Here is a 13,178-nt window from a genome sequence, read left to right on the forward strand (position 1 = left end):
CCCTTTCTGCCATTTTACAGAGTCCCTGTAAGTTAGGAAGAACTCTTGCCATCTCAAGCAATGTCATGATGTGGCTTATTTATTTATGAGAGTAACATAGCTATCTTTTCTCACTTTTAATTGGGGATACAGGGGACAAGCACCATCAAGGTGGCCATAATTTACCAAAATGGCAGTCTTCAAAAGTCTTAAACGCACAACATTCTGGAGTACACACAGAATAAGAGCAAAGGAGACAAAATTTGTCATGCTCTTGCAAAGAAGGCTAGTCTCTGGCAGAGCCAAGGCCTCACATTCACTCAAGAACTCGAGTTTAGGTACCAACATTATCTAAAGTGAGACTGTATAGTATCAAAGAGTGGGTGTGTTAGTAAATCATTTATCAAGTGTAAATAAATATTTAAAATACCACAATGTAACCCTGCTTTTGGTATTGCTTTATTTGTTCATTTAACATATCAGGGAAAGAAAAAAGTCTGACCCAGTCCTAACCTCTTGGAGGTCATGGGTCAGGGTCCCACCACTAAGTTGGGATGAAAGGGGGACTTAAGAAGGCGGGGATTGGGCAGCAGGAGTTTTAGGGCCAGCTTCCAGGCCTCGGAGATTTGGGTTCTGCACTTCCGCGGAGACTCAAGAAAGTCGCTGCTAGAAGCAATGGGCCCCGCGCAGCCCTTGCCAAGGCCGGCCACCACCTGGAAAGGAGCACCTGGCTAGGCCGCAGCGGGATGCAAAATGGGGCGCGGCCTCGTTGGGAAGGGGCGGAGCCGCGGACGGCCAGAAGGAAGGGCCTGGGCGGGGACACAGTGGTAGGTCCCGCGCGCGGGAGGGTGTCGGGCCCAACCCCCCAACTCCTTAGCTGGGAGCACGGGAGGTGACTTCGACCTAGCGCTTCTGCTCCGGGCGGGGTTGGCGGCGCCGCCTCCAGGCTTTGGGCGCCCGCGGCCTCTGAGCGCCGGACGGGCCGGGCATGCGCGCTCCGAGGACCTGTGGGCCGACGGCGCGGGTGCGGCGGGAGGGGCCGCGACCGGGTCTGTTTTTCGTTTCCTTTTCCTCCCTGTCTCAGTCTCATCCCCAACACCGGAAGATGCAGGGGCCTAGCTACAAACGGTCCCAACCCACTCTACCCCCTCTCGTGTCTGGCCACGAGGGTGCCCATTCCTCTCTGGAACCCACGTATTAAAGCGGTTTCGGGGTACGCATATATGGTCTTATGTCCCCCAAGTGAAAAGTTGGTGTTTAGCCATTTAGAAATGGGTACCTTGGAGAAGGAGAAACACTGCCGTGGGGCAGAAGAAAAAGCCTTGAGGAACTCAGGGGCCCTCACTGGAGGAATACCTCCTTCCTCAAGCCCTTGGCGCGCAGTTTAACAGGCCCGGGGCCCTGGGTTTACCCCTCCCAGAGTTCGGGATGCCTGCCCAGGGAACAGCTTAGGGGCCTGCGTGACGATTTCAATACCCAAGTTACCAGCTTTGCGTCCTGGTTTTTGTCTCCCATCTAGATCTCGGCTCTAGATGCTGAGCTTTTCAGGGCTGACTGGAAGCCACAGCCCAGTCTCCAGATGGAGTCTAACTCCAGCCAGTGTGAAGACGAAACTCCTTCCCTCTTGTGGGGTTTGGATCCTGTGTTTCTAGCCTTTGCAAAACTCTACATCAGGGACATCCTGGACTTGAAGGAGTCTGGCCAGGTACAAGGTATGTGGCTGGTCACCCAGGTGGCTACTCTGGGCTGCATCTGTACCCCACCCTTCCTTCCCCCAAAGCTGCAGAAATTTGGGGCTTAGGGGTTTAGAAGAACCTTTCCAGTTGCAGCTTTGAAACTGACCTAACCTGCATCCTTAGACAAGTTCATTTCTGTGCAAGTTCAAAACAATCTAAATCTTTTTTAAATAGATGTTTGGGGCAGTAACTTTGTACTGAAGAATGTTTTTACTTGGGTTTGAGGTCTTTCATATTTAAAAATGCTCAGTTGTTTTTCTCTGGACCTGTTTGTGGTAGAAAACTTAGGCCTTACTTCTTTTTCTAACCACTTACCTGGCCTGGGTATGGGTATGTGACTCACCTGTAAAGCTTAAGAGTTTTCTTTGTAAAGAGAGGATTAACTGTGCCTGATTTTCTTGTGGAGTTTGGTTTTGTTTGAATAGATCAGAATCAAGATCAGAATCAAAATAATATAAACTCCCCAAGAGGAAAGACATCATCTGCCTTGTTCATCTATGTAATCCCAGCTTTTAAACAGTGCCTGGCCTCTAATGGGCTCTCGAATCACAGTAACTGGAGCAACAAAGCATTATAAAGTTAGAAATCATTTTTAAAATCAGAGTGGTGGTCGCTAAAGGTAGGATCTTCATACCTCCAAGTATAGCAAATACAGTTTAGGATAATAAGTAATTCACATAGCTGTGGATGAATCTTCACATGTTTATTATGCTATCTGAGAAGTTTGATTAAACTCTCTTTGCTATTTTGAATGAATAGCAAGCTATGAGTCAGAAGTGGTTAAGAATCTCAACTATGTACAATTTTAATGAGACCATGTTTTGTGTGTTTCCCATCCTCATTACCAATATATTTGGATGACCTTATACCAAAGGCTTTTGTACAGATTTTTTTCACCACACCTTTATTTTCTAAGTATTGTTGGAGATGATCTGGTTTTTTCCTTGGAAGGCAGCCGTCCTTCCTCTCTGTTGTCTGTTTCTCAGACCAGTCTGGTATTCTTCATAACTCATCTCCTTGGGAAGAAATTAATTCACACCAAATGCCAGTCTTGCTTAAAGGTCTTCTGTAGGTGCTCAAGGAAGTATCAGGGACATGACAGGGGCCAAACTCTTCCTGTGGGTGAAGGACTTTATAATGTATTAACACATCATGGAAAACTGCTCCCAGTCACTGGTGGTAATGTTTCAGATGTCGTTTTTAAAACGAAACTGTTGCCAAACCCAGGTTTGTGTGCCGCTTGCACAGCAAGACCAAAGAAACCAAAATGTTGGGGTTTGGAGCAGAGAAAGGTTTATTGTAAGGGCCAAGGCAAGGAGAACAGGCATCTCAGGCTCAGAAAACCTGAACTCCCTTCTTGGTTTTCAGGGAAGAGTTTTGAAAAGCAATATTTGGAATGAGGGCTACGGGGTGTATGCCTTTCTTCTGATTGGTTGGTGGTCAGGTAACAGGCTGCTATTACCGGAATCGCAATCGTCAGTCTCCTGGTTTTGACCAGTCTGGGCACTCAGCTTGTAGTTACCATCGTCCTGGGTGGGGGTTCTTAGTGCCTGCAGAAGAACTCAAAGGTGTGAATCAGGTTGTTAGGTATTCCCCTTAAGGGGGAACTGGGAGTCTGTTTTGTTTGAGGCACTATTGTTTCTTGACTGCTTGGGCTTTGCTTCTGCATCCCCCACTCCCTTAATTAGTAACTGCTTGAATCTGCCCTTTGGAACTCAGGGAAGGTCTAAGAGGCTGAAACCTTTTTTTCTACAAAAAAAAAAATCGACACAGACACAGAAATGCTTTTGTACCCTGGAGAGCCCCTGCAGGGCCCTGCTTGGTTTCAAAACTTCATGGTTGGTGTTCAAACCAACCAGCTTGGTTTCAAAACTTCATGGCTGAAGAAGTCATTAACTAATTTCACAGAGTGATCTTCTATAGACTATAGCATCCTGAAGGGTGGGAAGTAACTACTAGTCTAGGTTTTAGTTTTGTGTTGTTTTGCTGCTGTTGTGTTTGGTTTGGTTGTCATAAAGAAAAAAACTTTTATTTTGACCGCATAAAATTTAGAAATGCTTAAACAGCAAAGAATATTTTAAAATAACAAAAGTTAACCAAAAAACGACTTAAAAAAAAGAAACAAATGTATAATGAAGAATTCGGGTGGCTTTTGTGGGAGGCTCCTGGAAGATCTTTGGATTTCTGGAATGATAGTGTGTTTGTTATTCATGGTAGACTCCTTGAACCACATCTGATTTTATGCTAATGAGGAACCTCCTGCTGGGCCCCTAGGTAGTTTCAGGGTGGGGGCCTTTCAGGCCTGAAAAACCAACCATGTGATTAAGAGGGTTGGTTTTGAGCCAGGTGACATCAATCCAACCCTGTGGGAGGGGAGGGGGACTGGCGATTGAGTTGTCAAGTGGGCAGTGATTGAGTCAGTCTCGCTTGTGTAATGAAATCCTCATTAAAACTCTGGACCTTGAGGCTTGGGTGAGCTTTCCTGGTTGGTAATCCTACATCAATGTGTGAAGGCGATGTGTCCTGAGGACCCGGCAGTCTTATGCTTAGTCTCTCCCAGACCTTGTCCAATGTATCTCTTCCTTTGGCTGGTCCCGGTTTGTCCCCTTCATTATAAAACTATAGTCTTAAGTATAGCACCTTCCCGAGTCCCGCGTGTCATTGTATGAAAGTATCAGACCTGAGTTTGCTGTGGAGGGTGTTTGTAGCCAGTTGTCAGAAGTGTGCATGGCCTGAGGAGCCTCAAACTTGGGGCTGGTGCCTGAAGTACGAGTCTCTTACGAGAGACTCTGCCCTTATCCTGGGAAGTTCAACTTTACTCTGGCTAGTCAGCATCAGAATTGCCTTGCAAAATGGTTGCCAATTGTCAGCTCCCCTAAATTAACCTATGAATTTAGCGTTAAACTAACAGGATGTCCTGAAGTTTGACTATGGTGGTGATGATGCTTAGGTTTGGGGTTTTGGTTTGGTTTGATTTGGTTTGTTACAGCTCATAGCATACAGAAATGGTCTTTATTATTCTGAATTTCCTTATCTATATCAAGCTTTACTGATGGGATAAAATAATAGAGACTCTTTTATTTGAATCAAAATACGATGCTTATATTATCTAATTGTAGAGGACCCAATGACATGGATATAATGTATTTATAAGAATTATATTAAATGAATAATGTATTTAAAAAAATATTATCTTAGGCATTTTAATGCTATCAGACTTCAGTAAGAGTATCTGTGAAGTGAAGTCATTCAGTCGTGTCTGACTCTTTGTGACCCCATGGACTGTAGCCTACCAGGCTCCTCTGTCCATAGGATTTTCCAGGCAAGAGTACTGCGGTGGGTTGCCATTTCCTTCTCCAGGAGATCTTCCCGACCCAGGGATTGAACCCGGGTCTCCCGCACCTTAGGCAGACGCTTTACCGTCTGAGCCACTGGGGAAGAGTGTTTGTAGCGTCAATTAAATAAAAGGAGTTAGATCAACTCAATGGACGTGAGTTAACTCTGGGAGTTGAAGCCTGGCGTGCAGCAGTCCACGGGGGTCTCAAAGAGCCAGACATTATTGAGTGACTGAACAACAACAACAAGACCAACAAATAAATCAAAGTTGCTTTTAAGAAAGAGAAGAAAGGCCGATGTCTCGCAGTGGGTGTGGCTGTTCAGGTCATTGCTGTGAAAGCTGAATCAAAGCTGCCTGTGACCCTGGGTCCCTGAGCCCTCCCAGCATGACCGTCCTCCTTCCTGGGGACCTGACGATCCAGGCAATGGATCCCCTGAGGTGATTGGGGCTCTGGGAGCCGCATGTGGAGCAAAGGCACCAGGAGTGAAAGGCCCACTTCACAAGGGCTGCAGGTTAAACTCATTGTCAGCCAGTATCTGTTGTGGTGGTGATTTTCTTTTCTTTGCTCCTCAGGCTTTCTCTCTGTCCGTGGAGCTGCCATCCAACTTCCTTTTCTCACAGAAGAGACTTGGTATTGAGAGAAGGAAGTGGCTCTCTCCATTGCTTTTTCAAGGTCCTCCTCCTTGTGGAGGTTGTGCTTCTGAAGTCTATCATCTGAGTTTCTATGCACTGGGGGAACTTCCTTCTCTACTTCCAAGCAGTGTATTCCCTCTTCAAACAATTTTCTCTGAATGATTTTACTCAAATCATCTGTTATTTTCTGCTATATGTGTCCTTCACTGTTCTATCTTGCTTGTATGTTTTTCCTTGTTATTTTGCATCTTTGAGTGACTTTGGCCTTGAAGACAAGCATTGACAGTCTATGAGGTGAAAGTTTAGGGGGCTCTCTTTTCAATCTGTTTTCAAGAAAACCTACCTGTTCAGATATTTTTTAAGTGTTGCCCCATGCAGAGTTGGTAATGTCAGAGGACTGGCATCCACCACAGGTAACTTGAGGACTTGGTTGGCTTTGTGTCATCAATCCTGTATACTCCATGTACTTGGCTTTTCCGTGTACTTCAGCCCAGGTGGAACACCTTTTGGCTGGCGCTTCTCCCCTTCTTAAAATATATCCACTCTTCGTTATAAAGCCACCATAGCAGTACATACCAGGTTATCCCAGGAAGACCCAAAGAGTCCTGGGGCTTGTTTCAAGCCTTCGTGGCTTCAAGGTGCTGGAAAGACATTTCAGGGCCAGGCAGCAGGCCCTCCAGGGGTCCACAAGGCTCCATGGCTCTGCCCTTAACTGCTGGTGTCCTGGAAGCCACAGCCAACCACATAGAGCCCGGTGGGCTGTTGCATCTCTGATGGCACCAGGAGCGCACCGTTTCTAAAGCCTGACAACCTGGACCGACCTTCAGTTAGGTTGGGGGAGGGAGAGGCCAGTCAGGTTCTAGGAGAGCGTTCTCCCTAAGTTGGCTCTGCTCAGTACTCAAATAGAAAGTTCAGGGCATTTGGGGAAGCAGAAAGGGCTGACCACAGCCAGAGACCAGTCTGGAACTTGGGTCACCATCACCCCCATCCGGCCCTACAGCAAAGCTGGATGAAAGCAAGGTCTGCCGCCATGGCCCCTGTCTGCGTGTGAGCATGTCCTGGCGCGGGGGTGGTGCCGAGGACGCCATGCCCCACGCCCTCATTTAAACTTCCCTTCTGCCACAGGAAGCCTGAGCCTGCCGGCAAAGGTCCTGTGGGACCTGGCTCCCTCTGAAGTCTCACTCTCTCCTTTGTGTCTGGTCAGTGCAGGCAGGCAGGGCCAGGGGACTGAGGGTCTCCCCACAGCTCATCACTGGATTTCAATGGTAAGAACTCAGAAGTCATTCAAGTACAGCCCTACTCTGGAGATTTCGTGGATTTTCCACGGAGTCAGTTCAACCCTGTTCAATCCAGGTGTTCCTAGAGGAAGCGACTCTGTTCCAGGAGTGACACAGGGACCCAGGCTCCTTAGCCCATGTGGCCCCGCCACTTCAGCTCTTGGCCCCCAAGGTTGCCCTCTGCACAGGCTCTCCAGTCTGCTAAGTCATCTTTAGAAGTCTGCCTCTGCTAGGGAGATGGCCCTTCTTTCGGCTAAATTTGACACCTTCAAACCATGTCCCCCTCTCCTAAAATCTCAGGCTGACTGAGGCTCAGAATCTCCTTGTCCATCTCCCACCCGGGGACTGAACCACAGGTGATAGGTTCCCAGCCCCTGTATCCATATGGGAAACAAGAGAACCATCAGCGAAGTCATTCTGGTGGTTTCTGAAGGGCTTCAGGGTTCAGTGCAGGGCCCCCTCCCCACAGGCGATGTGGAAAAGATAAGCTCTGAGCAGGCTTGGCAAGAACCAGAGAGGGTGAGGGTGGCCAAATGCTGATAACTGAGTGATAACTGAGTCTTTGTTTACAGTTCATGTATGTATTTGAAAAGGAAGTCACCGTTTATAGCCTCTTTCTGAAAGTAAAGAATTCAGTCGTCATAGGGAGTGGAAAAAAAAGGCTGGGAAAGATTTTAATCCCCAGAACCCAGTGCAGGTAGCTTAATCTCAAATAGGCAGTTCAGGTAAGGATGTTGGGGGTTTCCCAGGAGGTGGGGCAGCACTGGGGCCTCAGGTGGGAACGGGGGACTCAACAGTGCCAGGAGTCCCCCTCTCTGTTCCGTCTCTGTCACTGAGTCCAGAAAAGGCCTCTGGTTGTTGGTAGGTAGGGTTCTCCCTCTCAGGTTTCTCCTCTGGGGGGAACCTGCCTGCTGGCATCTGTCTGTTGCCTAAGCTTTGGAAGTAGAATTTTTAAAAGAGAAGTTTTTGAGTTGTAATCTGCTGGCCCCAAAGGGTCATGTTTTGTAACCTAATTATTGTCTCTTTTTCTTAAAAAAAAAAAAACCTGCTAATTCGTAGAAATGATGACTGGTTTCTTATAAAAGCCAAAGAAGCCTTTCTGGTGGTTTGCTCTCTCTTTCCTTTTCCAGTCCCTCAAAATATAAGTACTGTGTCAGGTCTCATAATACCATGGCTGTCTTTATGCCCCTTACGAGAGTTCTACAGGGAGGTGCATTTCATTGTCACAGGTGGAGAGATTAACCAGATGTAGTTAGCAGTATTGGTTTTCTCTCTTCTGTACTCGCTCGAGCTTCTTAAAAACCAAACTTTCACTTACAACCCTTGAGGAAAAGACATCTGCATTTCTTAGGGCTTGGCATTGGTCAATAGCCGATTCTTACGTCTGAAATTTTAGCAAGCAGCATGCCATTGAGTTTCTGACACAGTTAACATTTACTGAAGCAGAAAACGTCATCATACATTATGTGGACTTTGCCTTCTTCTTCCCTTTAATTTCAGGTGTATTTTTTTACAATGGGCATCCAATAAAACAGGTGGATATCTTAGGAACCGTGATTGGAGTGCGAGAAAAAGATGCATTCTACAGTTACGGAGGTAAGAACAATTTTGTCTGGCATTGAGTTTATGCGGAAGGACCACACTTAGCTGGACATTGAATCTAAAGAAACCCCAGCCTTTCAGAGCAGCGGAGGTCTCTCACAAACTCTTATGTACTTGGCCCCTAATGGGAACCATTTGCAGCCACCAACATGGACTAAGTGTCAAATGAAGCAACAGGTAGGAATGATACTGATGAATGCTGTCAGGTGACAGTTGTTGGGGAGCTGGGAGACAGAAGACTTAAAATGCAGTGCAGGGTCACTGGCTGATCAGGGACAGACACCTGATACCTAGGGCATAGCTATAAACAGCAGATGATGGTAGTATACGTTTATATTGATAACCTTTAAAGTAAGAAGGCCAGACTAACATTAAAGTAAACTTTAAGTTTACTTTAATAGAAGAGGGGAGAGATGGAAAAATAATTTACAAGATTTATATCCAAAACAGTTTTTAAAAAAAAACATTTTGGTACCCAAAGGTGTAAAGAATATCAGAAAATTTCCCTTCCCTTACGATGACAGAAACTAAATAAAGGGTTTCTATATAGTTTGAACACCAGCAAATTATTAGAATATGATTTTAGTGTCACTGGTCTTGGTTTTTTTTTCATTGAATTTAATGTCATCATTTTAGTATATTGCCTACAATTCTCATAGTTAAGAGGCCAAGCTAAATGTTTTGTGGGAACCTTAACTTTGAATTCCAAACCTTTGGTATAATTGACTTTGTCACTTTTTGTTGTACTGACTTGGATTTGCATTCTTGTTCTACTTGGGGGAAAAACAGAAGGTAGTTGAACTAGGTGACCAAGAACATCCCCTTGACTATCTGTGTGTGGTTGATAATTTACAGATACAGTTTCTCCAACATATATTCATTTTCCTGGGGATGATTGTCTTGTGCTTATGACATGTGAGAGGGGAGATTTCTCACACCCTCTGCTTTTTCCCAGCCTACATATATTTTTTTAAACTCTAAAATAGATCATCGTGTCATATATCCCCATCCTGGATCTCTTCTCTGCCTTATTTTACCAAAGATACTGGTTCTCTTTTTCTCCAGACAGTTCAATAAACATTCACCAAGTTCCTGTAGCATTCTCAACTGCTGGCTAGTACCTTATCTGTAAGATGTTATAGTACTTCCTCTCCAAGTACCAGTGATGAAATATTAGTATCTTTCAGTTTACAGAGCACTTCTACATGCATAATTTCATGTTGTTCTCCTCCTAATCTTTTGAAGTAGAAAGGACAAATATTATTGCCATCTTATAGACGAGAAAACTAAAGCTCAGTTATTTGTTCAAGGTTCCACTGATGATCCAATCTCTTTACTGACTCCAGTGTTCTGTGTAGCCTCTGTATAACTCAAATGTGGTTTTTTTCTCTCCTACACCCCTCCCCCCAAAAGATCAGCTGCACCTTTTTTTTTTTTAACTTGTTTATTTGGCTTAGGTCTTATTTGCAGCATGCAGGATCTTTTTTTTTTCTTTTTTTAGTTATGGCATGTGGGATCTAGTTTCCTGACCAGGGATCAAACAACCCAGGCCCTCTGCTTGGGACCGTGAAGATCTAACCACTGGGCCACCAGTGAAGTCCTTGCATCTGGTTTTTAATTTTCTGATTTTTAGATCAAAATGTGGCTATTTGAGGACATTAGTCCTGGCTCTAGAACCAGGCCAGATATAATGTCTCTGACCTAAAAGGGCTTCATCTAACCCCTTTTCTCATTATGAAAAGATGAAGATGATATGGCTGCCTCTTCCCCAGTAACCCTTTCTCTTAGACTGGATATCGTGAGAGTGTGACACATTTGTGGTTTGTGGAGACATGAAAAGCATTTGAAAGTTGAGAGTAGAAACACTTCTGCGACTTTAATTCTCGTGAGGCCTGCTCAAGAGAGAGCTACACACTCCCTGACACTCTTAGGCCCAGCTTGGCTCTCGGGCTACCTGCCAGGCGGCCACTCCTGCTGTCCCAGGTCCTGTTTGTTCCTCCTGACTCACCCCACTCCTATATGCTAGATTTGCTTCCTGCTTAGCCCGATTCTTCCCATGGCTGAAACAAAAGGTCAGCAGCCCAGGTCATGGCGCCCAGTGTGGGAGGACTGCCCAGCACTGCAGGGACGCTCCCCTTCTAGGGCCTTCCAGCAGTGAGACCTCAGGGCGTCGGGACAGGGTCTGCCAGAAGAGGTTACAAACCAGGAAGTCAGAGAGCTTGGTGGGGGGATCCTGAGCACACACAGCACCTGGCAGCAACTCAAGCTCAGACCTAGAATCCAGGGAGACTATAGTTAAGACCAGAATGACCTCACGTTTTCTAGGACAAATGCTCAGGTGCTAATATTTTTTTACTTAACATGGTAAATCAAGAGTTTTAAACTGGCCAGAAAAGTAGTGTTGCCTAGAAGCGTCATACATTTTATTGATTTTTTTTTTTTTTGCTTCTTAAAATGATACTCATTATAAGATAAAATTTAAAGCCAGAGAAAATTTTAATAAATTTTAATAAAATTCCTGTGAAAATCTATAAATCAGGCAAAAACAGTGTCAGTGTTTGGGTGAACATCCTTCCTATATTTTTAACATGTTCCTAATATGAAGAAATGGGGCTTCCCAGGTGGCGCTAGTGGTGAAGAATCTACCTGCCAATGAAGGAGACATGAGAGACACGGGTTTGATCCCTGGGTCAGGAATATCCCCTGTAGGAAGTGGCAACCCATTCCAGTATTCTTGCCTGGAAAATTCCATGGACAGAGGAGCCTGGCAGGCTACAATCCATGGGACCACAAAGAGTCAGACATGACTGAGCACAATATGAAGAGACATAGATATACCTTCTTTCCTCATTGCTATTATGCATATTTCTTTCTCATTTTAATATTCCTGAAATTAAGTTTACAGTCAATGTATACATTGACTTTGGGGTTCCTTCTATATTCTCCAAAAGAAACTTCCATAAATATTTTAGTGTCTTAAGAGCATTTCTATCAAAACAGACTAATATTTTATGCAAATTAGGTTACATATAAGACATATATGTCTATATATATATCATTTCTGGGCTGCTGTCTATGGGGTCCCACAGAGTTGGACACGACTGAAGCGACTTAGCATATCATTTCTATTTTACAATGAGATAACTTTTAACAGCAGTGACTGTGAAACTGAAAGGCACTCAGTTGGGTCCAACTCTTTGTGATCCCATGGACTGTACAGTCCATGGAATTCTCCAGGCCAGAATACTGGAGTGGGTAGCCTTTCCTTCTGCAGAGGATCTTCCCAACCCAGGGATCAAACCCAGGTCTCCCGTGTTTCGGGCAGATTCTCTACCAGCTGAGCCACCCGGGAAGCCCGCAGTGACTGTAGATCTTCACTGTGCTTTGTATTCTCGTCCATCACGCCGTTGTCATTTATTTAACCAGTGTGTGTGTGCTCAGTCCTGTCCAGCTCTTTGCGACCTTATGGACTGTAGCCATTTAACGAGTTACATATTTACAAACATTTAGGTTATTTCCAGCTTTCAGTACTGTAAACGATCTTACAATGAATGGCTTTATATAAGATCTATGTACCTGTGTATATTTGTTTTGTTGTTCTCATCATCATAAATTACAGAAGTAAGTACTAAGAGAATATAAACACTTCAAAATTTGATACATATTTCCAAACTTAATCTTTAGAAATTTGGTATGAATTTACATTCCTACTAACAGCATGTGAGGGTATCAGTATTTTTAATATTTGTCATTCTAGTAGCTGAGAAATCATTTAAATTTTCTTCTTTTTTTCTGGTAACTAGTGATTTAGCATACTGACATATGTCTGTTGGTCACTTTTATACCTTTCATGAATGGCATTTTCTTTTTCTTTGCCACCTTTTCTCTTATAGTCTTGATCTTTTCCTTATTAGTTTCTGTGAGTTCTTCATATATTAAGATATTAACCCCATCATTTGTAAAATTGCTATACAGAATTAGTTTTTAGTTGTTCAAATATATCAGATTTTTTTTTTTAATGAATTCTGATTTTCAGGTCTGCTTAAAGAAGTCTTCCCCCCACCAACTCTAAGTCCAGGGTTGAAAGTATTCACCCGTATTTTCTTCTCATCTTCTGAAGTTTACCTGTATTATATTTAATAAAATAAAATCCATCTAGAATTTATTTTAGTTTAAGAAGTCTTCTCAGGTTCTGCATTAAACCAGATTTAAACCAGCAATAAAAAGATTTTGCCATGTATTTCTTCTGTATTACATAGTGTGCTTTTATAACAGTCTAGCTGTTGGTTTTTTTTAAAAAATCATTAAGCCCACTGACCCCTTATTGATCCGTCTCTGTTCTGAGATTGTCAGAAATGAGGCAAAGAGAAACACTTACCATCCCTGATCAAACATCTCTAAATTTCTCTGCAGTTATAAATCCAAGTACAATGGAAATTCTTTTATTTTTCTTTTGCACTGTGGATAAAATAAGCCAGACCAGTACTGTTTGTGTGACCAAGATATAATTATGTTGTATCATGAAAGTAAAACATGGCTCTCTGTGATATGTTTAGCTTTCCTTACATCCCCTGCAGTGATAAGGCCTGGGCAGAAGTTAATACCCTTGAGATA

General features: G+C 44.0%; 1 protein-coding gene across 12 annotated transcripts in view; it reads left to right on the plus strand.

The window, feature by feature from the left end:
- The first annotated feature begins 604 nt into the window (after positions 1-604).
- Positions 605-13,178, plus strand: part of STN1 (STN1, CST complex subunit) — a 59,379-nt gene continuing 46,805 nt past the window's right edge. For 2 of the 12 annotated variants that reach the window (XM_027528835.1, XM_027528836.1), the window contains exons 1-3: positions 713-806; positions 1,499-1,691; positions 8,463-8,558. In XM_027528835.1, coding sequence (XP_027384636.1) covers positions 726-806; positions 1,499-1,691; positions 8,463-8,558 — 370 coding nt within the window. In that variant the 5' untranslated portion in view covers positions 713-725. The other 10 variants (XM_027528831.1, XM_027528833.1, XM_027528830.1 and 7 more) reach the window with 8 other exon arrangements.

This window comes from Bos indicus x Bos taurus, chromosome 26 (genome assembly GCF_003369695.1).
Source record: "Bos indicus x Bos taurus breed Angus x Brahman F1 hybrid chromosome 26, Bos_hybrid_MaternalHap_v2.0, whole genome shotgun sequence".
NCBI lineage: Eukaryota > Metazoa > Chordata > Mammalia > Artiodactyla > Bovidae > Bos > Bos indicus x Bos taurus.